The 24,943-nt window shown below is 39.0% G+C and overlaps 1 protein-coding gene across 1 annotated transcript in view; it reads left to right on the top strand.

Annotated features, from left to right (window-relative positions):
• The window catches only part of SVEP1 (sushi, von Willebrand factor type A, EGF and pentraxin domain containing 1), a 190,781-nt gene that overhangs the window by 155,035 nt on the left and 10,803 nt on the right, over positions 1–24,943 (top strand). The window contains 6 exon segments of the mRNA XM_077769764.1: positions 1,325–1,550; positions 4,076–4,231; positions 14,870–14,933; positions 17,845–18,018; positions 19,913–20,089; positions 24,063–24,233. Of these exon segments, the coding sequence (XP_077625890.1) occupies positions 1,325–1,550; positions 4,076–4,231; positions 14,870–14,933; positions 17,845–18,018; positions 19,913–20,089; positions 24,063–24,233 (968 nt within the window).

Here is a 24,943-nt window from a genome sequence, read left to right as displayed (position 1 = left end):
AAATGAGAGAATATGGAATAAATCTATAGATTAAATTTTTTATTGGAATGAATGTCCATCAATATATTGAGCCTCTAAATCAATTTAGATTTGACTCCCGTCTCTGAAGGAACTATGGATTACCTTTCACATACTGGCTTCTTAGATGTTAATAATTCAGTAGCTGTTACACATGTCTGCTATGGGTATTTTAGCCCTACCTTCCTTTCTCCTAACTGCAGTAAGGAGTACACCCACGGGAGGATCATCGATGATCAAAAGCCAGAGAGTAATCGATCATGCACCGAGAAGAAAAACAAAAATTATCCCTTGCTTTTGAAATACTTGTTTTCAGTTTTCTCTTCAGATGTTGATGTGTGAGATATCTCAAGAAATCCCACCTGTTTCTCAAGCCCTCCCCTCCCCCCCCCGTTTGCTCTCCCTTTCTGTGTTGATGATGTTTCAGATATAGGAGTAAACAGATGACAAGTTTGCAAAACCCATGACTCCTATCCAGCCTGGTGATTTGTGAAATTTAAAAAAATATATCCACCTAGTCAATGTTAGTTAATTAAATAGTCCGACTGAAACGGCAGTGTAGTATGCTAGTGAACGCGTGGACTCTAGAACTGGACTCCATTGGCAGAAATCTCAGCTCTGTCACTTCCTAGGGTGTCTCTGGTGACAGTCATGTCATCTGCCAAATAAGAATAAAGATGATAATCATAGCTACCCATAGGGTTGACGTGAAAATTAAATGAATTAATATTTGTAGAACCCTTAGAACAGTGACTGGAATTTAATAAGTGTCACGTAAACATTTGCTGAATAAATAAATGCAAATTTTAAAAATCATAGAGTATTTTAGAGCCAACTTGATTTGAGCTCGAGCACTAGTACTATTGTTACGTAACAGTGTCTACCACTCAGAAGACATGCCCTATATCAAGGACTTAGAACAGTGCTTGGCACAACTAGATACCCAATACATATTAGTTATGTCATATTCTTATTAGTATCTGAGTCTATTTCGGACTTTGTCTGGAATTTTTTGAACTGTTAGCTATTTTCAGAATAAAAGTGAATTCAATGTTGATATTATCCACAAGAAAGTTAAATAATGTCAACAAGCTGTAAAGCAACGTTAGGCTCAGCTGATCCTTAATGTGGACAGCTGAGGACTGACCTGGTTGTCGCTGTCATGTTGGTTTTCTGGCGTGGCAGTGCCTGACATTTGAATCAGTTTTAATATGTCACATAAAATGTCCATCATCTTGAATCCAAGAATAAGTCACCAACTGTACTGTACTCTCTTTAAGGCCGTCATTTTGCTTTCCCGTTCCAGGTGTCTGGAAGGGTATGTGATGGATACGGCTATAGACACATTCACCTGCCAGAAAGATGGTCACTGGTTTCCTGAGAGAATCTCCTGCAGTCCTAAAACATGTCCTCTGCCGGCAAATATAACCCGTCTCCTTGTTCAGGGGGACGATTTCAGTGTGAATAAGCAAGTTTCTGTGTCATGCGCAGAAGGGTATGTCTATGAGGGAGTGAACACGGCAACATGTCAGGTAAGAGTCGCTGTCGCAGAATGGGTATGTGTGACTCATTTATATATATTAAGTGTGTGTGTGTCCACACTAGCAGTATCCTGCTGCCCTGAAAAAAAAAATGTCCCAAGTGTCCAATTGTGTCAAGAATTTGAGATTTTTTGCTAGAAATCTAAAGCATCTTTCTTTTCAATATTCCCATTTTTAAACTAAGAAAATGCCAAGAGTAGATTAAAAAGTGCCAAAGTTAGATAAAAAGTTAAAGTATCTGTCACAAAACATTCATGAAAAATTAGCCACCGGTCAGGCGGTCTGTACATACATCCTGTAAAGAGTGTCTTAGTGTGGGAAATGAGCCCTGATTGAGACCAAATGCCTCCGGTTTGAGTAGAAAAAAATAAAAGCCGCAGAAACAATACTTTAGAGTCAAATCCTATCTCTGCTACCTACAAATTGTATGACTTTAAGAAAGTTACCTAGAATGTCTGAGCTTCAGGTTCCTTATTTGAAAAAAAAATGTGTATAATAGTGCACGTCTTGTATGATTGGAACGAAAAAGTAGAGAATTAATGGGGGAAAGGGCCTCAAGCAGCACCGTACATAGCAGATGTTCCTAGCACATCCCCTTCTCCTAGCTTCCATAAGATGAGCCAGAGAAAGAAAAATAAAATGAGTTATTGCTATAGTTTTCTGTCGCTGGAGTGGGGGGGGGAGGGCGGGGAGGAGTCGAAGCGGGGAGCAGGCCACGTGGTACAGAAATGAGTTTTACCTTAAACATTCCTTTGAGCTCCATCTCAAACAGTTATAGGCTCTGTGACCTTATATTCTCCAGCTTGTTTTCTTTATTTGTAAATCCGTAATTAGAAGGATCAAATTATTGGATGTTAATAAAGCATCTAGTACACGCCTGACATTTAGTAAGGACTCGAGAACTATTTCATTCTCCCAGTTTTCCATTTACCAGTCACGCATCCTCAATGATCGGTCGTTGCCAAACCTAACAACAGGCACATCACAGGAAGCAGGTCAGGTGACTGGCAGAGATACCACGCTCTCAAAATTGGTGTCATCTCCAGATTATCCCTTTTAGACTTAGAGCTGAAGCAGTGTGAGGGGAAGCTTCGTCAGAGACCTTGAACTGTTTGAAATAAGCTAATGGGAAATTCGCCCCACTGTGCTTAAGGGAATTAATTCGGTGTTCTCCCAGAGCTTCTCCGGGTTGGGTGGGTACAACTGAGTGACCTTCCATGTGCCATGTGGGCCCCCGACATCCTCGTGACTATGCTCTTTGTTTCTGAATCAGTAATTTATTTTTGATAACCCTCATCACTTTCTCCACACAAAGTACAACCCCTAACCCTCACACAACTGAGTTTTGGGTTGAATTTTGGTCTGAAAGGTAAAATAGACCCTTTCTAACTGTTAAGATGCACAAATTGTGTAAACACTAAGTTCAGTGCCTGGAAGTATTTTATTTTGATATAGCAAAAACGATTCTGTCCTTCATAGAACAAATAGATGGATGAGAAGATCAATATGAATTTTGAAACATGAGTACAGGAGGTCCAGCCCTTCCTGAAATGACAACATATTACAGAATTACAAAGGTCCTATCAGTGTGGTATTGGTGTAGATTCAGCAGAAAGGAAAATGAAGGGAATGGAGGAAATTCAAAGTTCATCCTAATAAAGGAGTCACCATGAGTCCATGGAGAAAGGAATCATTAGTAAACAAATTATTCTGATATAATGAAGTAACCATGGGGGGGAGGGGGTTAAAATATGCTAAAACAGATTTCAGATATATCAAAACAGTACTATGTAGTTTCTAAAAGTTAATGGTAATACCCAGAAAAATTTACGCAAAAAAGATCTTTATTGAAGCATTATTCACAATATTGAAAAATTAGATACAACTAACACTTCCAGCATTAGGGAATGGTTAATTATGAGGCAGACATATGTATAAAATTAATTCTGCCTCATATATAGAGATAAAGGATTTAGCCTGAAGCCCTATTATTGACTGTTAATAAGTGCATGCAGAATTTTCTCAAGGAAAATGGAAAAATATTAGCAACAAACAACAGTCTTTAAAGGAAACATCTGTGTATGCCTCACTTCATCTAAATACAAGGCTGAAAAATGTTAACTCTGACCGTGGCAGTGGGAAATAAAGTAAAATGTAAGGATGCATTGGTATCAGGATATAAGGATGTCCTGGGCAATCAACCATCCAGTCCTCATGCATCAGAGTAAAAACACATTTCTTGGTGTTATTGATTTTTTAATGGTTTCTTTTAGGAATAAAATTCTTGTTTTAGGTGCTTGAGAAATGCCTAAAATAGGTCAGTGATAACTAATAAGGGCATCTAATAATGTGTGTTTTTTAAGGCCACAGATAATATGTATCAGAAGTAGAATCAAATTCTAGTTTCTTTGGATCATCATTTTAGGGGTTATTCTGCTATGCCAATATTTGCAAACCTTTTCATTTGCATGTATTAAGTCCTAAATGTAACTTCTAATCTGTCATTTGTGATGTAGCTTGATGGCACCTGGGAGCCGCCATTTTCTGATGAATCCTGCAGTCCGGTTTCTTGTGGGAAACCTGAAAGTCCAGAACACGGGTTCGTGGTTGGCAGTAAATACACTTTTGAAAGCACAGTTATTTATCAGTGTGAACCTGGCTATGAATTAGAGGTAAGTGAACAAATCGTTTAACTAGAATCAATTGTTTTTCCAGTACCCTGGGAACATTTTTAGCACAGTACCAATTTGTTTCACTGGTTTTGGTCCTAAAAGATTTTTTATACTTTGATACCTTATATCCGAATACTTTCCAAGAAATATTTGAAGTGACTTATAGTTGGGGGCACCTGGGTGGCTCCAACTAAGCGTCTGACTTCGGCTCAGGTCTGATCTCCCAGTCTGCGGGTTCAAGCCCGGCATCGGGCTCTCTGTGCTGACAGCTCAGAGCCTGGAATCTGCTTTGGATTGTATTTCCGTCTCTCTCTGCCTCTCCCCTGCTTGTTCTCTCTCTCTCTCTTCCTCTCTCAAAAATAAATAAACATTTAAAAAAACTTTGGGATGCCTGGGTGGCTCAGTCGGTTAAGCGGCTGACTTCAGCTCAGGTCATGATTTCACGGTCTGTGAGTTTGAGCCCCACATCAGGCTCTTGCTGGCTGCTCAGAGCCTAGAGCCTGCTTCCAATTCTACGTTTCCCTCTCTCTGTGCCCCTCCCCTGCTTGCTCTCTGTCTCTGTCTCTCAAAAGTAATAAACATTAAAAAAACTTTTTTTTTAAACTTTGAGATGGGGCGTCTGGGTGGCTCAGTTGATTAAGTGTCTAACTCCAGCTCATGTCATGACCTTGCGGTCAATGAGCTCGAGCCCCACGTCAGGCCCTGTGCTGACAGCCCAGAGCCTGAAGCCTGCTTTGGATGCTGTGTCTCCCTCTCTCTCTGCCCCTCCTCCGCTCATGCTCTGTGTCTGTGTCTCAAAAATGAATAAACATTAAAAAAATGTTTTTAATTTTTTAGTGACCTGTAATTTTAAAAAACAAAGTAAGTCTCAAATTACAAAAGAATCAGAACCATGAAAAGGAAGAGGAAGCTAGTATACCAGCCACAAGACTTTTATTGTGTTACTTTAGTTGGCTATGTAAACTTGTGTTTTGACACCTTGTTAATCCTACTGTGTAACAGGGCAGTCCATGTGTCGAGGGGTGGGGGTGGGGGGTTATCCACAGGGACTGAGGTATGCAAACTAAGATTTCCTCAAGCAATGGGTTTTAAATGCCTTGGAGGGTTCTTGGTAGAGATGCTAATTGCCACAGGGCAGGTGTGGCCTAAAAATCCTCAGAGCGCTTCTAACCGAACGGCAAGTTACTTCTCCAGACCACTCCTGGTTTGTAGTCTTAAAACCCCATCAGCAGCGTTTCCATCCTCCTATTTACCTTGGTGGGAAAGCTGCAGAGCTTTTTCAAGTTTTTATTTTAATCACCCAGTGATCATCATGACAAGTGCACGCCTAATCCTCATCACCTATTTCACCTGCCTCCTGGTACCCTTCAGTTTGTTCACTATAGTTAAGAGTCCAGTTAGGGCGCCTGGGTGGTTCTCTCGGTTAAGTGCCCGACTTCGGCTCAGGTCATGATCTCATGGTTTGTGGGTTTGAGCCCCACGTCGGGCTCTGTGCTGACAGCTCAGAGCCTGGAGCCTGTTTTGGATTCTGTGTCTCTCTCTCTCTCTGACCTTCCCCTGTTCACGCTCTCTCTCTCTCTCTCTCTCTCTCTCAGAAATAAATAAAACATTAAAAAAATTTTTTAAAGAAAAGAGTCCAGTTTATCTGGTTTTAGTATCACAGTGATGCTGGCCTCATAGAATGAATTTGGAAAATTTCCTTCCTCTTCTATTTTTCGGAATATTTTGAGAAGAATGGGCATTAACTCTTCTTTAAACGTTTGCTGCAGTTCCCTTGTGAAGCCATCTGGTCCTGGACTTTGCTGGTTATCGGTCTGTTCAAATTTTCTATGTCTTCCTGTTTCTATGTCTTCCAGGTAGTTTATATGGTTTTAGGAATTTTTCCATTTCTTCCAGGTTGTCCAGTTTTTTGGCATATAGTTTTTCATAATATTCTCTTATAAATGTTTGCATTTCTGTGGTATTGGTTGTTATTTCTCCTCTCTCATTTGTGATTTTATGTATCTGAGTCCTTTTTCTTTTCTTTTTGATAAGTGTAGCTAGGTCGTTATTAATTTCACTGAGGTTTTTTTTTTTTTTTTCACAGAACCATCTCCTGGTTTCATTTATCTATTCTGTTTTTTAAATTTTCTATATCATTTATTTCTGCTCTCATCTTTATTATTTACTTCCTTCTGCTGATTTTAGGTTTTGCTTGTTGTTCTTTTTCTAGCTCCTTTAGGTATAAGGTTAGTTTCTTTATGTGAGATTTTCTTGATCCTTGAGGTGGCTTGTACTGCTCTAAACTTCCCTCTTAGTGCCCCTTTGATGCATCCAAAGGTTTTGAACTGATGTGTTTCATTTTCATTTGTTTCCCTGTATTTTTTATTTCTTCTATTTTTTTCCTGGTTGACTCCTTCATTGTTTAAAACATTTTATTTAACCTCCACATATTTGTGATTTTTCCAGATTTTTTTTCTTGTGGTTAATTTCTATTTTTATGGTGTTATGATCAGAGAAGATGCATGGTATTACTTTTATCTTTTTGAATTTGTTGAGACTTGTTTTGTGACCTAATATGTGATCTGGAGAATGTTCCATGTGTGCTTGAAAAGAATGCCTAATTTTCTGTTTTAGGATTGAATGTTCTGAATATACGAGTTAAATCCATTTGTTTCAGTCTGTCATTCAAAGCCATTGTTTCCTTGTTGATTTTCTGTTTAGATGATCTGTCCATTGATTTAAGTGGAGTGTTGAAGTCCCCTACTTTTATTATATTACTGTCAATTAGCTACTTTGTGTTTGTAATTAACTATTTTATGTGTTTGGGTACTTTATGTTGGAGACATAAATATTTACAATTGTTATATCTTCTTGTTAGATTGTCCCCTTTATTATTGTATAGTGTCTTTCTTCGTCTCTCGTTACAGTTTTTGTTTTAGTCTATTTTGTCTTATATAAGTATTGTTACTCTGGCTTACTTTTGACATCCAGGTACATGATAGATGTTTCTCCATCCCCTCACTTTCAGTCTATAGGTGTCTTTAGGTCTAAAATGAGTCTCTTGTAGGCAACATATAGATGGATCTTTTTTTTTTATCCATTCTGTCACCCTATGTCTTTCGATTGGAGCATCTGTTCCATTTCCATTCAAAATAATTATGGACATATATATTTATTGCCATTTTACTACTTGTTTTGTGGTTGTCTCTGATCCTTTCTTATCTTTCTCTCATGTTTTACTGATTTTCTTTAGTAAGACATTTAATTTTTCTTTTTTCTTTGCATATTTATTAGTGGTTGATTTGAGGTTATCATTAGGTTTTTATATAACATCTTCTGCATGTAGCAGTCTATATTAAATTGATGATATTTTACCTTTGAACACATTATTTACTCCTCCCCACGTTTTAGATATATTATGTCATATTTTAGATCTTTTTTATTTTGTAAGTTCCTTGACTGACTTTTTACAGAAATATCCATTTTTATTGCTTTGTGTTTCCTGCCTTCATACTTGTCATTTTTGGTCTTTCCTTTCCACCCAAAGCGTCCCCATTAATATTTCTTGCAGGGCTGGCTTAGTGGTCATAAACTCCATTAATTTTTGTTTTTCAGGGAAATTCTTTATTTCTGGTTCTATTCTGAATGATAGCCTTGCTGGATAGAGTATTCTTGGCTGTAGACTTCTTTCTCATTCTGCACTTTGAATAGATCATGCCACTCCTTTCTACCTTGGAAAGTTTCTGCTGAAAATCCATTGATAGCCTTATGGGATTTCCTTTGTATGTAACTGTCTTCTTTTGTCTCGTTGTTTTTAATATTTTTCTTTATCACTATATTTTGCCATTTTAGTTACAATATGTCTTAGTATGCATCTGCTCTTGTTGATTTTGTTGGGGGTTCTCTGTGCCTCCTCAATCTGGATATCTGTTTCTGTCCCCAGATTAGGAAAGTTCTCAGTTATTATTTCTTCAAATAAACTCTTTACCTCCTTTTCTCTATCTTCATCTTCTGACACTCCAATAATACATGGAGTCACTGAGTTCCCTAAGTCCATTCTCATTTTTCCTAATTCTTTTTTTCTGTCTTTTACAGCTTGATTCCTTTTCATTACTCTGTTCTGTGTCATTTATTCATTTCCTTGCTTCTTCCAGCCCACTGTTCATTCCATTAGGCATGCTGCTCATTTTGGTTTTTGAGCCCTTTATCTCTGCTGTGTTATTCCTTATCTCTGTTAATGTCACTGATGTCCTCTACTCTTTCCTCAAGTCCAGTGAGTATCCTTATGATCATTACTAAACACTCCATCAGGCACGTTAATTAGATCTGTCTTGCTTAGATCTTTGGCTGTGGCCTTATCCTTTCTTTCATTTGGGACAAACTCCTCTGTCTTCTCATTTCGTCTAACTCTCTGTGCCTGTTTCTGTGTGTTAGGAAAGTCTGCTACATCCCTTTGTCTTGAAGGTAATGGCTTTAGGAAGAAGAGGTCTCTAGTGCCCTGCACTGTAGTGCTCCTTTTTCCCAGAGCCTGGTGCTTCTGAGATTAACTCCAGTGTGTGCCGNTGTGCCTGTTTCTGTGTGTTAGGAAAGTCTGCTACATCCCTTTGTCTTGAAGGTAATGGCTTTAGGAAGAAGAGGTCTCTAGTGCCCTGCACTGTAGTGCCCCTTTTTCCCCAGAGCCTGGTGCTTCTGAGATTAACTCCAGTGTGTGCCACGTGCACTCTGATTTTGTGTCCTGGCTTCTTTAGCTTTCAGGCCAGTGATCTGCAGAGGTTCTCTTTGCCTATTGTGAGCAGTTTGTCCCTGACCTGAATGTGGCACATTTAACTAGGTGTATTCTGGTCTGTTTGTGAAATGAGGTCTGTCACCACCACCACTAGAAGTAAAGTGTTTCCCCTCTGAGGGAGGGGGCCTGCTTCACTGGGCCTGAGGCAGGCATGACTGGGAAGGAGGGTTCTTCTGGAGTGTGGGATGGCAGGGCTTGGTATAAGCAAGTTAGGTAGTGAGTGTCAGCACTGTGCTGGTTCCTGCAGGTAGCTCTCGGGTTATCCTGGGAGCGGGGATGGCACCTACTGGTTCCTTTGTTCCCAGATTGGTCTGTCTGTGAACACTACCTCTCTAGGACATGCTCCAAGATGAGCAATTAACCTCCTCACTGTGTGCCTCAGGCATCCTTTGGATCACTGTGTCCACACTTTATATCCGAGAATGTTTGCCTGCCTTCTTTCTAAGAGCAGTCCCAATGTCCTCAGAGCTCTTCCAGAGAGAAGCAGACCGATCGTCAAAACTCCAGGCTTTAAGACCTGCTGGTTGCCAGAATTTAAGAAATTCAGACCCTCTTGATTTCCAGGCCAGTTGCTATGGGAACTTGTTTTCCCCATGCACTCCCCTCTATGCTAGTCTGTCTCTCACACTTCTCTGTGATTATAGCTTTCTTCCCACTGCAATGACCACAGTCTGTTTCTCTCTCAAATGGCATTCTGCACTTCCTACCTTCTTCGATGTGACCTCTTCTCTACCTTAAGTGGTGGAGGCTGTTCTGCCAGTGTTCAAGTTGATTTGGGGGTATTTAGTATGATTTGATAGTTATTCAGTTGTATTTATGGAATGAGGCAAGTCTAGGGTCCTCCTCCATTGCCATCCTCCCCTCCTATCTGGAGTCAATTTTGCTGAAGATTGATCACATCATCAAACTTGAAATTTAAGAAGCTTCTTTATATTTCATGATATCATCATCTGGTTTTTCAGGAAACTTCTTTCCTGTTTTTATTGTTGTAATGGTATTTAAATATGGGTTTTATAGAATTATTCATTGCCAGTGATTTGTTAAATGTGTATAGTATGTTCTGTTATTTTTTGAGCATGCAATCGGAATTATCGTAACATAGGTCCATGAAAACTGGAACTAGACTTATATGGATCTTATTTCATTTTCGTAGAAGATTTTAAAAAAGAAGAAAAGGAGGATAATATAAATTGATTGCAATTGGAGAGTTTTTCTGTTTTTGAAATTTATTTCTTCATGTGAGAGCGCTTATCTTGCAATTTGTTAAAAAGTGGTATAAAATTTAAACTTAATAATTGGAATTTAATACTTAACAACATGATGGGTCATTAAATTTGAAGAAGTGGATCATTTACCTTAAAATTTTTTGAAAATATCCTAGTGTTAACTATAAAATTGAGAGAAGTGCTATAGCAATAGTTCTCATTCTAAGCTACATGTTAGAATCATCTTAGAAACTTTTTTTAAGAAAAAATTGTAATCTGTATTTATTTAGAGAGAGAGAGCATGCACACAAGTCGGGGAGGGAGGGAGAGAGAGGGAGAGAGAGAATCCCAAGCAGGCTCCACATTGTCAGCACAGAGCCTAATGCAGGGCTCAAACTCATGAAGCGTGAGATCATGGCCTGAGCTGAAATCAAGAGTCAGATGCCTAAATGACTAAGCCACCCAGGCACCCCTTATCCTAGAAACTTTTTAAAAATATTAATGTCCACTTACTTGCAGAAATAACCAATGTCAGGTCTGGTACATGAAATGTAAAAGATTAGCTAAGAAAAGCTTGTCATGTGAGATAGTAGAGAACTTATCAAAACCTTCATGTTAAAAAGCCTTGAAGGCCAACTGGATGAGGCTCCCATGGGTCAACATTGAGACCATTTGAGCTTCAATAAGGTAATAAGTTTAATGGACTGAAACACATCAAATATGTCATGAATAACAGTAGACTCATAATGACACTACAAGAAAATTAGTCGATAACTAGTATTAGAGGATGCTCACAAATTCACTGTTTTGGAAACAAACAATAAAAGGAGAATTATCTTTTCCATGCTAATTGGATGATTAGAAAATCAGTAGTAGATGAGGGAAGTTTCCCTTTATAGAAGTGCTTCAGTCAATACATGATAGAATTTAAATCTCAGAGTTTGCAGTTCTTAGGAGCTAATGGATATAGGTCATCATCATGGCTACTGGTGTTAGAAAAAATAGAAGCAACAAGATGTTGTGTGCCTCTGGAAGGAAAAACACACCATATGAAAAGTCTTCCCCCCCAGAAAAATTGAACTTGAATCTTATCAAATCTCTAAATCCGACAACCAATACCAAAGACAGAAGGGCATGCTAAGTGACACCACAATGGGGCAATCGGCAAAACTGTGTGTGTATAAATAGCTATAAAACAAATGACCCAGTTTTCCAGTTTATAAAACAAATACATTGGCAAGGTAAGGGGGAATAAATAGAAAGAACCTATAGCTTTAAAGGGATACAGAAACCACATAGACTTATTTTGATTCAAGTGAACTGATTCAAGTGAACTATAAAACAATCAATTGTAAAATGTATGCAACAATTGGAAATTTGACTGCCAACAGGATTATACTAATATTAAGGAATTGTTATTTTCACGCTGTGACAATGTCATTGGTTATTGTGGTTATGGTTTTAAGAGCCCTCATCTCTTTAAGAGATCCATACGGAAATAATTACTGTTAAATGATTTGATGTCTGGGATTTGCTGCCCAAAAAAATGTGAGTTCTTAGGAAGGGGATGGGACTTAGAGAAAATAAGGTTAGCTTTGAATTAATTGTGTAAGGTGGGTGATGGCTATCTGGGAGTTTGTTACTCTTCTTTTTACTGTTATAATTTTCATGTGTTTGAGTGTTTCCATAAGACAAGATTTTCAAAAGATACAAATACCTATTGTCACCCCCTGGCTAATTAATTCAGTACCTCTGTCAGTTGGATCTCGGGCAGCAGCATCTTTTTTAAAGTTTTCCAGGTGGTTCCAATGTATAGGCAGGACCAGGACAGAGAACCTCTCTGAGACATCACTCCGTGTTTCTCAGAGTGTGGTCTGTGAACCACTTGCTTGTGAATCATCTGAAAAGTTCTAAAAAGGAGTGTACATTCCTAGGCCACGACCCTCTAAAAATAGGACCTAGGGGTTTGCATTTTTAGCAAGCACTCCAGATGGCAAGGGTCAGTGGCTGGGAAGGAAAGTGGTTAAGAATAGCAACATGGTCCCAGCAGACCTCTGTTACAAGCTCTGTCTCTCACTTGATGAGAAATATTAGGGAACCAGTCAAACCTCTCTGCAGTTCTGTTTCATCTCTGTTTTGTCTGCACTCGAAATTTGATTGCCACCTTTGCAAAGTTATTGCAAGGGCTGGAGATAAAGTGGCAAACACTGCCTATTATGTATTGTTGGAGTTCAGCATGGGGTAGGTACTGCCATCACTCCTACTACTTGTATCGTTACCCAAATCAGGCAAAGCAGTTTGGACAAAGAATGTAAATCATGTTAAATTCTTCTGCTTTGTAAGTTAAGTTACCATTTATATGTACAGTAAGCAACTTTTTTAAGCCATCTAAGTCTCAGAAATGTTACTATACATGCAGTCTTCTTGAAATAAAATTACTACAGGAAATTGAGGAATAAGTCAAAATAAAGAACTCAAAAATGGGATAGTCATTTTATAAAATTACCACTAGTGAGCAATAAAGTTGAGATGATTCTAAAACAAATGTAAGTATCTAAGCTATGGTTGATGGTGCAAATATAATATGTCAAAAATAGTAACTAGATGCTAATCAGGATCTAAAACTGCAGCTTCATTCATCAAAAACAAGAAATGTAAAGGGACAGAGAGAAAAAAAAGACAAAAGGAAAAGTATGATAAAATTTGCAATTTAACTGTGGAAGGAACCCAAAGGCAGTATTTGATTTTTTTTTACATCGATAATTACAGAAAATAGATTTATTTGAGTTTCTATTGGAATTAAAAATTGGCATAGGCAAAACAGAGTATTTATTATTCAAATCATCAGATGAAAGAGAACAAGGAAAAAATAGTGGGGGAAATGCTCAACTATTAACTGAAATTAACTGCTTGCTTATAGTCTACTCTGGAAGTACCTAAATAGGGAACTGACTTTAATGGCTTGTCATATATACTTCCTCAAAATTAATAAAAACTCACAAACTAAATTACCACATTCTCCAGTGCATACATAAGTATATAAGTGTATTAAAAGCATAGCAAATGTTAACAGTGTTTATCTCTGGATGAAGAATCCTGAAAAACTCTATTTTTCATTTGTATTTTCCAGCCTTTCTATAATCGGCACACATAACTTTTTTCAATAAGAAAAAAAATAATGACTTTATATTAAAAGAAACATTTTCTTAATTGATTCAGTTATTTTCTTGGAAAGTCAGGATAGTAACCTTCCACCAAAGTCAATGGAATCTTTATAGGTAAAGATTTATCAATAGTTAAACCGACAGCTCAAAGAAAATATCTTTGATAGAAGAATAAAGATGAAAGACATCAGTCAGATCAAACCAAAATAGAGGCAATAGCCCTTTTTCAGACTTCTTGCTAATGTAGAACACAGCCTCAAGACAATATGATATCCAAAGGGCTCTGAGCAATGAAGAAACAGGTGACAAAATCCATGTGCATATATTGACTTAGAATCAAGCCCCCAACACTTTACTTAGAACCTAATCTTTTTAAACCTATATTACAAAAGTTTATTTATCTTAATTTTTCTGTAGTAGCTAAGGAATTTAAAGCATGGAGAAGGGCTATCCATTAGGAACACTGATGATTACAGTAAAAGATAAACAACAAAGAGGGAAGAAACAAAGACTCATAAAAATTATATACAGAAGTCAAAGAATAGTAATCCTGGTCTATATATATGTATAACAACCGTAGAGGGCCAACAGCCTATATAGCAATGAAGAGCTATGGGATATTAAAAATATGCAAAAATATATTCAGAATAATAACTATAAATATTTTTCAAGTAAATTATCTTCATTTTACTTTATTTAAGAAGACAGGGAAATACATTTTAGAAAGATTTTTACCCCAAATAAAATTTTGAATGCTTGGACCCTTAGTAGGATAAATTTTTCTTTTTTTTTCTTTTTCTTTTATAGTTTATTTATTTTGAGAGAGACAGAGTGCAAGTGGGGGAGGGGCAGAGAGAGGGAGACACAGAATCTGAAGCAGTCTCCAGGCTCTGAGCTGTCAGCCCAGAGCCTGACTTGGGGCTCAAACCCACGAACTGTGAGATCATGACCTGAGCCGAAGTCGACCCTTACTCTTCTGAGCCACCCAGGTGCCCCCAGTAAATATATCTTTAATGGTTAAGTTACATTGCCAAAAATTCAATCCTCATACCGATAAGATATCTTGTTTTATGTTCAAAACTAAAAGGTGTAAAAATGCCAATTCACGTTCTTGGCCATACCTCATAGGTATTTAAAAATAAATTCAATTCAAAATGTTTTTAACATTTACTAAATTCAGTATACCTCTTTGACTTTTCAAACATGTTTTTGATCATCCTTTGCTATTGATTATAATCAGCTGTCGTGTAAATAGAAAGTAAAACAATATCTGTACTTTAATTACACTGCTCAGCCAGGGTATGAAGTTTGAAGAAATTTGAGGAAAGCATTTTTGAAAGTCTAAACCTAGCCCTTAAAAACTATATTTATTTAATCAATTTATTTAGCATTCCAGTGCTGGGAGATTCATGTTCATGGCTAAGATTACGTTGTGTTCCCTTATAATCTTTCCATTATTGAGTATAATCTTGTCAATGACCCTTTTCTCATCGATTCACAGGGGAACCAGGAACGTGTTTGTCAAGAGAACAGAATGTGGAGTGGAGAGGTAGCAACGTGCAAGAGTAAGTCAAATGACACTGAGCAGTCCCAAAAAATGATACAGAGTGCACATGATAACAACTTGGCCACATTTTCTTTATAAATCAGTTTTTTAATAAAAAAATTTTTTAAATCATCTCCATAAACCATATGAGAATCTTTCATCAGCTTTTTCCTCAAGGGCGCCAAGCCAATAAAAGGGTCAAAAATAATAGTAGAGATTAATGATTAAATTGGGATAGAGCACAAGATTACTGACTTGGGAATGGCCAACATTTTGTTTTGAAATCAGTTGACTATTGAATTTATTTGCATTGGTTTTGTGGGCTTTTTCCCCAAATAGTTATAAATTAGAAGACTTAGCACTGTTGCTTTTTGGTGATGGTACTAGCCAAATACTGACAGTTTTTTAAAGTGATGTTGTCATCACATCTGTCACATTTTTTTGGTGGAAGTTTGCATTCACTCGCTTTACAAGAACATGCAAGTTCATTTCGCAAGATGTGAGTTAATTCATATGAATCTATTCCCAACACACGACCCATATGATTCCTCTGATGGAGACAGTGTGCAGTTGACTTCCTAAACAAGCTGGGTTTGAACCATCTGTGTCCACTTATATGTGGGGGGTTTTTTTCCAGTAAACACAGTCTGGTACTGTAAATGTATTTTCTCATTCTTAAGACTTTCTTCATAACATTTTCTTTTCTCTAGCTTACTCTATTGTGAGAATACAGCATATCATACATATAACATTCAAAATATTTGTTAATCTACTGTTTATGTTATCGGTAAGGCTTCCAGTCAACAGTAGACTATTGGTTAGTGTCAAGTTTTGGGAGAGTCAAAAGTTATATATGGATTTTGACTGCATGGGGTGTTGGCGCTCCTAACCCCCACATTGTTCAAGTGTCGACTGTAATTTAGATACAAGTAGTTACAAGCCTATCAAAGTGGCAGGCTTTAAACTTTTTGTCTTAATAGTCCTGAGGAGTCATCAAATGTTCAAACTAGAATTGGCCTCTTAGATTCTCGTTAAGCAGCTTCTTAGATGATCCAGCTGGACTAGATTAAGTCCAAGGTCAGCTAGATTTATTTATCTCACTAAATAAGTAAATGGAGACTAGGAGAAATGAGCAATCTGCCCAGTATCATAAATTAAGTTATTGGCAAAGCTGGCACTAGGATTCAAGGCTGCTTCCACCATGTCTTCTAGGGTAGAGTAATGATTTGATTTTATATACATAGGAATCTTAAATTCTTAATATTGTAAGGTTGAAACTCAAGGGAAAACATATGACTATTTTTAGTTCTCAAAAACATGTATGAATTATACATAAAAATATTTTTTAAGTTTGCTTATTTATTTTGAGAGAGAGAGAGAGTGCACGAGTTGCGAGGCCAAAGGGAGAGTCGGGGCAGAGGATCTGAAGCGGGTTCTGAACTGACAGCCGAGAGCCTGGTGCAGGGCTTGAACTCATGAACCGTGAGATCATGACTTGAGTGAAATCAGACTTTTAACTGACTGAGCACCAGCTGCCCCATAAAAATATTTTTTAAAGACATTAAGTAATATCTCAAGTCACAGAAAGGCATCATTGAGCATTTCTGATAATAGGATTTTTTTTTAAATCTTAGCTGTTCGTGATTAAAAAAGATGTGTGAATGTATTTGCAGGGAAGGGAGAGAGGAAAGAAAAGGAAACATGTAGGTCTGGCATAAGAACCTGGTGTTAGTGAGAGGATTGTTTTAGTTTTGCAGAGGGTGTAAATCAAACCGCAATGGCAATGGCGTGTATAGTTGGTCTCTCTGAAACACAAGATAGTGTGAATCCTATTATTACCTGTGGGTGTTTTTTCTTCCTAAATTATTAAATACCTGATACAAGTTCTTTGCAGAAAATTAAAAAACACAAATAAGCAAAAAGAAAATAATAGTTTTACTTCCACTCCTCATGGATGAAAAGTTATTGATATTTTTATATATTTTATTATACACTTTTTTTCTGAGGCATATAAAAAATACAGATATTTTGGGAGCAGGGGAAGTGTTCATACTAAGCAACCTGATTTGAAAGATTCTTATATAATTTACGAAATTATTAAATATATTGATACCTGTATTATCAGTGTTCAGGGAAGTCTGTTCACATCAGCACAATTCTCAAAGCATGGCCCACAGACCAGCAGCATCGATAGCACCTGAATCTTGTTAGAAATGCAAGTTCTCAGGCCCTAACCCAACCTTGTTGAATGAAAATTTGCATTTTAACAAAATCCCCAGATGATTCCTTTGTGCATTAGTTGAAAGCACTGCCTTATTCCCATGGCTTTTAGCCTTCAGCCCTTTGGGATACCCTAAGGGAGCTTTGAAAACTCCCTTGCCCAGATAAATCAGATAAGAATCTCTGGGGGTGGAACCCCACGTCAATATGTTTTTAAAGCTCAATCCCAAGGTACAGCCAAGTTAAGATTCATGGTCCCAGTATATGGAATACTCACCAGGCTGGAAGAAGCCCAGAGAAGTCATTTAGCGTCTAATCCACTGGCTCTCAACCCTGAGTGACCATTAGAAATCATTTGGAGAGTTTTTAATACCAGAAGTTAGGCCACCACACAGAAATTCTGACTCATTTGGTCTGAAATAAGCCTTGCTCACTTATACCCCCAGCACTACTAACAACAAATGGTAGCAATAGATATAAAGACAGCTAGAGTCAATAGGCAAATAACCAATCTTTAATCGCCTGCATGGAATAACCCGAAACTTAGACATGCTGAGGTTTTTCCTCCTTCAAAGCATATCCTTGTACTTCACACATGAGTAGGCTGTAGTATTTTATGTGATGCACTGAGTGTCTTGAGCAATTGTAGCAGAAGAAGGAAAGAGGGATGGAAGAAGCATTTAATACGAGGCTTTTATTTTTCTTTCTAGAGGCCAGGTGTGAAGCTCCGCTTGAGTTTCTGAACGGGAAAGTCAAAGCCGAAAACGCTCCTGCTGGCCCCAGGGTGGTCTATTCCTGTAACAGGGGGTACAGCCTTGAAGGGGCACCTGAGGCGTACTGCACTGAAAACGACACTTGGAGCCACCCAGTTCCTCTCTGCAAACGTGTGTGTTGACTCTAGGAGAGGTTTTAGTCACATTCAGTTTCATGATTCATTTCCCCAGTGTCTGAAACATAGAGGAAAATCCACTGAGTGAGACTGGCCCAGAGAAAGCAACCAGGGTATATCCAAACCAAATACTCTGGGATATTTTTTAAAATCTACTTATATTATCTGGAATATCCTGTCTGAGAAGCAGCTTTCACCAGATTCCTTGGATGATTAACGGGGAGTCCAAAGCACTAATGTAAAAATGTAGCTTAATGAAAAATTTTTGACACAAGTGTATAATGAAGAAGAAAAGAATATATTAATGTACAATTTTAACATAAGAAAGTATTATATATATAGCATTAGAATGAAAACAATATTCACATGTAAGATCTAAACTGAAGGGGTTCTGGTTATTGTTTCAAGTATTATGATGCAGTAACTGAGCAAGATTTAGCTGATGGCTGCCTCACCTACGGAGACTTCTCTTGTGCCCATTGAAAATCAGGAGAACCCAAACTGCTGAAATATATGTTGATATGTGTGTCACACACTTGCACTAAGAAGTCCTTGTGTTGTCATCATTTGCTGTTTTTCCTTCAGACCTATAAAATGAATCCTTTCTTAGGAATAACCCTTGCAAACTCTACAATTTAAGTTACAATATCCTCTTCACTGTAGTGTAAGTCTAAAGTTATACTCAGCTCACTTAGGAATGTCTGCAGATTCTCTGGGTCATCTTTCTGTCGGATGTTCAGTAAAAGAGAGTAAAGTGACAATGAGAAGCATTTACTCTACATTTTTAATATATTTTCTTCAAAAACCAAGGGAATGTTTAAAGTGTGTGAATATATACACATATACATACATATATATAGATATACATATATACATATATGAAAAAAACAAGGGAATGTTGATGTACTCCCTGATTTCTAGCACACCTTTTGTTTCCCCAGTATTGAGCCATCATTTCAAATAACTATTTAATTTGTCATCTTGGAAGTTTAAGACAAAGTGTGAGTGGTTGAATACCTTGGAGTTTTCAGATCTTACCTGATCTTATCCTTAAAATAATGTCATGTGGATACAAAACAAATATTTTTTTTCTTTTGTTTTATTTTTTAACACAATTTTTTTTTTAATTTATTTATTTTGAGAGAGGGAGAGCTGCCAGCAGGGGAGGGGCAGAGAGAGAGCGAGAGACAATCCCAAGCAGACTCCACACTGCCACCACAGAACCCCACCTGGGGCTCGAACTCACAAACTGTGAGATCATGACATGAGCTAACCAAGCCACCCAGGTACCCTCCTTTTTTTTTTTTTTAATTCTTTCTTTATTTCTGAGAGAGAGAGAGAGAGAGAGACAGTGTGAGCAGAAGAGGGTCAGAGAGAGAGGGAGACACAGAATCTGAAACGGGCTCCAGGCTCTGAGCTGGCTGTCAGCACAGACCCTGACGCGGGGCTTGAAGCCACGAACCGTGAGAGCACGACCTGAGCCGAAGTCAGATGCTTAACCGACTGAGCCACCCAGGTGCTCCCTCCTTTTTTTTTTTAATTTTTTTTTTATTGTTTTACAAAGCGGGGGCAGAGAGAGACAGAGAAACATAATCTTAAGCAGATTCTCCCTGCTGAGCATGGAGCTCAACGGAGAGCTCGGTCTCACAACCCTGAGATCATGACCGAAGCCAAAATGTAGAGTCAGGTGCTTAACAAACTGAGCCACCCACCTGCCTCCAAACTGAGGAGGGCTTGTTTCTTTGTTTTAATGTTTAAAGTTCTATATTTTTAAGCCTCATTATCATAACTGTGAACCCAGCTCCTACACAGCTCACCACACTCTGCCTTTAAAGAAAGAAATTAATAAAAGGAGAATATCAGTAAGCATTGTTTTTTCTGTTTAACAGCAAATCCATGCCCTGTTCCTTTTGTGATTCCTGAGAATGCTCTGCTTTCTGAAAAGGAGTTTTATGTTGATCAGAACGTGTCCATCAAGTGTAGGGAAGGCTTCCTGCTGCGGGGCCAGGGCGTCATTACCTGTAACCCCGACGAGGCGTGGACACTGACAAGTGCCAGATGCGAAAGTAAGTAAATGGAGGTAGAGTCTGTTTCATCTCATGAGTGCACAATGTTTTCTCATCCGTGTGAGATTATTTGCAATCAAGTAACTTAAATGTAGGTATTTAGATCTCTGTCTTATCACGGTTATCAGCTGCTGTGTTGACAATTTTTAAAACTAAAAAAAAAAAAAAAAGATCTTTGCATTCCAAACTTAAAAAGGAAGGAAAAGAAAAACTATCCAGGAGTAGGCTAAAACCTACCTGACCAGAATTCACTGAGCAGAGTTTCAAAATATGCTCTTCTAGGAATGAGCAAGATATTAAATCCAAAATACATATTTTTTCTGGGGTGCCTGGCTGCCTCAGTTGGCAGAGCACGCAGCTTTTGATCTCAGGGTCCTTTAATTTCATGCCCCATGCTGAGCATAGAGATCACTTTAAAAAATAAAAGAAGGCACGCCTGGGTGGCTCAGTCCATTAAGTATGTATGGACCCTTGATCTCAGGTCAGATCTTGATTTCAGCTCAGGTCTTCATCTCAGGGTTGTGAGTTCAGGCCTCAAGTTGGGCTCCATACTGGACATGAAGCCTATCTTAAAATAAAATTAGATAGATAGATAGATAGATAGATAGATAGATAGATAGATAGATAGGTGATAGATGATAGATAGATAGATAGATAGATAGATAGATAGATAAAAATACATATTTTTCCCATAATCTGAGAGTCCCCAGACTATCGGCCATGGATCCTTTGCAGTAGAAAAATGATTCGACAGTGGTCTCAAACCTAGAGGGCTTGTTTAAAACAGATTTCTGGGCCCCACCTAGAATGTCTGATTCCGTAGTCTGGGGTGAGGCCGAAGTATTTGCCTTTCCAGTTCCCAGGTGTTGCTGCTGGTCCTGGAATCAAGCAATTTGGGACCCCCCCAGCCAGCGCCAGGTGACACATCACACTCAATCTGGTGGCATCTCTTGTTGCCTTGTCACGACTCTTGACATCTCTTCACATAAACTTCCTGCACTTAAAACATCTCCCCCACCCAATGATCTGCCCACCGGCTGCCTTGTAATCCAGGCTGCTCCCAATAAGAGCTCCCTTGTAAGTGTGCTTTGAAGAGTAAATGAACTGGTGTATTTTAGCAGTGTCTCCTGCGAGGAAGATGCACACCAGTGGCCCAAGTACCTGGGGTTTCAACGAGCAGCCACCACAGCATTAGAATTGTGGTGTGGGGGCGCCTGGGTGGCTCAGTCGGTTAAGTGTCCGACTTTGGCTCAGATCATGATCTCATAGTTCCTGGGCTCCATGCCCGCGTCGGGCTCTGTGCTGACAGCTCGGAGCCTGGAGCCTGCTTCCGATTCTGTGTCTCCTTCTCTCTCTGCCCCTCCCCTGCTGACACTCTGTCTCTCTCTCACAAATAAATATTTTTTTAAAGATTTTTTTTAAAAGAATTTTGATTTTACTCCAGGGAATATATACTATACTTTTAGTCTTATAAAATCTACTCCGAGTGAAAAAGGAAGCGCTACATATGGCTGACCACCAGCCTGAACTAAAGCAAGCCAAGTGGTCTGATTGTGCACGCATAGCCTCACATGGGTCTTGGCTCCCTGAGACATAGCGCTCCGGGCACTGGAAGAAAAAGCGAAGAGAGACATGCACTCCGGTGCATACTTAATTTTTCCTCGATATTCTTGAGAGGATCCGGGGTTGCCTTGGAGAGAAGGAGACAGTTTCTACCATTGTTTGTTCTTCTCAATCCCTCTTTTACATTTTCTATTGAACAAAAAGCCTCTGGCTTAGAAGAAAATATCTCCCCTGAGAGACATGAGCAACAATTTACCTCATTTTTTTCACCTCATCCTGATATCTATCCTTACAAATCAGCGATTCAGATTTCGTGTGTATAGGAATCACCATGCGTAGTGAGATGCACACTCATAAGCTAGAAACTCCCCAAATTTGCACTTTTTAAAAAAATTTTTTTAATGTTTATTTTTGAGAGAGACAAACAAAGCACGACCAGGGGAGAGGCAGAGAGAGAGAGAGAGACACATAATCCGAAGCAGGCTCCAGGCTCTGAGCTGTTAGCACAGAGCCCGACATGGGGCTCAAAACTCACGAAACCACGAGATCATGACCTGAGCTGAAGTCGGAAGCTTAACTGACTAAGCCACCTACGCACCCCCCAAAATTTGCATTTTTAAAAAATTTTTTTAATGTTTTATTTATTTTTGAGAAAGAGATAGTGTGAGCAGGGGAGGGTCAGAGAGAGGGAGACACAGAGTCTGAAACAGGCTCCAGGCTCTGAGCTAGCTGTCAGCATAGAGCCCGATGCGGGGCTCGAACCCATGAACCATGAGATCATGACCTGAGCCGAAGTCGGGCACTTAACTGACTGAGCCACCCAGGCGCCCCTTAATGAGAACCTAAGGTGATTCCCATACAGGTGGTCTGAAATCCACACTTTGATCACGTCGGTAAAACAGCCTTCAGCTTGCCATGATCTTTCTACATGCTGCTCCCCCAGCCTGGAAGCTTTATAGCCTCCACTCAAGCTTTGTAGCCTAGTTCAATGCCACTCCCACTGTGATTTGTACCTTGACGGTCCTAAGCTTACTTAGTTACTTTCACCTTGATTTTCCCATAGTACAGTATCCAAGCCTCTTTTATTAAATTGTCCATCTTTATCCTATTACTCTGTGTAAGGTACAGCATTTTCTTCGGTGATTTCTTTCCAGTTTCTAATACACAGTAGGCATTAATACGTATTTGATATCTGACTTGTTTAATTAATATTTGTAAACACCTTAGAAAGAAAAGAAAAGTCAGAGAAATCATACACATTGGTCATTCCCTCTGACAAGTTCTTAATGGTATTATGTCCACAAAGTGACCTTGTAGAAGCCAGTTCAGGGAGAGTCATCCAAAAGTTAGACTTCTACAAACTGGGTACTGACTGGAGCACCAACTCTAACTCAGACCTTGTCTTGTGAGCCTCCCCAGAACAACTCTAGTTATCTCAAGGCTTCTCAAAGCAAAATTAGTTACAAGATTTTTTATTTAGACTGACATACAGCACAGGGGGACCTGGGTGGCTCAGTTGACTGAACGTCTGACTCTCGATTTTGGCTCAGGTCATGATCCCAGAGTCATGAGATCAAGCCCTGCATCAGGCTGCTCACTGAATGTGGGACTTGCTTGGGATTCTCTCTCTGTCTCTCTCTCTCCCTCTCTGACCCCTCCCCTGCTTGCACGCTCGCTCTCTCCCTGAATTAAAATAATAAAAATAAAAAATAAATATACAGTGCACATCACTTTTAAAAGAGAAGATTATCATTCAGTTTCACATGTTTCTTAAGTGAAGAGTCACTGCTTTACAGTCTTGAAAAGAAGGAAACTGATGTGAAAGCTTGACTGTCATAAACCTCATCACAGTGCGTACATTGAGTCTCTAGAGGCTAGAGACGATATTCATTCACTTACTCGTTTTTCAGAAATGTTATCAAGAGACCGCTGCACGCCAGGTGCTATTCTAGGCACTGGTAAAGCAGCCTTTGATGGAATGTGTAGCACTGCCATTCATGATCATTATTCTAAAACAATAGACTACAGATAATTCCCATGCTCCTCTCCTCTAATTTGATAAACGGCCTGCATCAGGGCTCTCCTGGAAGCCGCCCCTCTGGCAATCCACAAGAGCTCATTCCTGGGCTCCTACAGGCTTGTTGCCTGAGTGAACAGTAGCAGCTCGGCCTCAGCATTTGAATCAGAAGGCAAAACTATTGATCCTGCAAATCTAATGCAAATCTAGATGGTAGCGGATTATGCTTATAGTTCCTAGAAGCTTTTCGTTATTATACAGGTGAAAAGTTACCTTTATGTATTTTATCTTTGCTCTTGAAATTAATTCAGTCTTTGAGATGAGACTGTGTTCTCTCCCATCCACCGGCTGGGTTAGTAGCAGAGGCTCATTTGTGCTTTTGTCTTCCTGTAGAAATATCCTGCGGTCCACCAGCTTTTGTAGAAAATGCGATCACTCGAGGCGTGCATTATCAGTATGGGGACATGATCACCTACTCGTGTTACAGTGGCTACGTGTTGGAGGGTTCCCTAAGGAGCGTTTGCCTAGAGAATGGAACCTGGACATCCCCTCCTATTTGCAGGGGTAAGAAATATTTGAATGGTTCTTTCTTTCTTTCTTTTTTAATTTACCTCCAAGTTAGTTAGCATCTAGTGCGACAATGATTTCAGGAGTAGATTCCTTAGTGCCCCTTACCCATGAAGCCCATCCCCCCTCCCACAGCCTCTCCAGCAACCCTCTGTTTGTTCTCTGTATTTAAGACTCTCTTATGTTTCATCCCCCTCCCTATTTTTATATTTTTGCTTCCCTTCCCTTATGTTTATCTGTTTTGTATCTTAAAGTCCTCATATGAGTGAAGTCATATATTTGTCTTTTTCTGACGAATTTCGCTTAGCATGATACCCTCTAGTTCCAACCACGTAGTTGCAAATGGCAAGATTTCATTCCTTTTGATTGCTGAGTAATACTCCATTGTATATATATACCGTAGCTTCTTTATCCATTGAATGGTTATTTCTTAGTGAAGCTGTAGGGGCATGTATATGGAAGTTGGCAAAGGCCAACAACTAGTATGCATGCTCTTTTCTTTTTCCTTGGCTTTAAATTTTCTTTTGGGGCCCTAAATGGCTCAGTCAGTTGAGTTTCTGACTTCAGCGCAGGTCATGGTCTCACGGTTTGTGGATTCGAGCCCCACATCCAGCTCTGTGCTGACAGCTCAGAGCCTGGAGCTGTTTTGGATTCACTGCCTCTACCCTGCTCGTAGTACTCTGTCTCTCTCTCTCAAAAATAAATAA

The sequence above is a fragment of the Crocuta crocuta genome, unplaced genomic scaffold, assembly GCF_008692635.1.
Source record: "Crocuta crocuta isolate KB4526 unplaced genomic scaffold, BGI_CrCroc_1.0 scaffold95, whole genome shotgun sequence".
Classification (NCBI taxonomy): Eukaryota; Metazoa; Chordata; class Mammalia; order Carnivora; family Hyaenidae; genus Crocuta; species Crocuta crocuta.
Note: the sequence above shows the minus strand (reverse complement) of the source record. Positions and strands in the feature narration are given on the sequence as shown.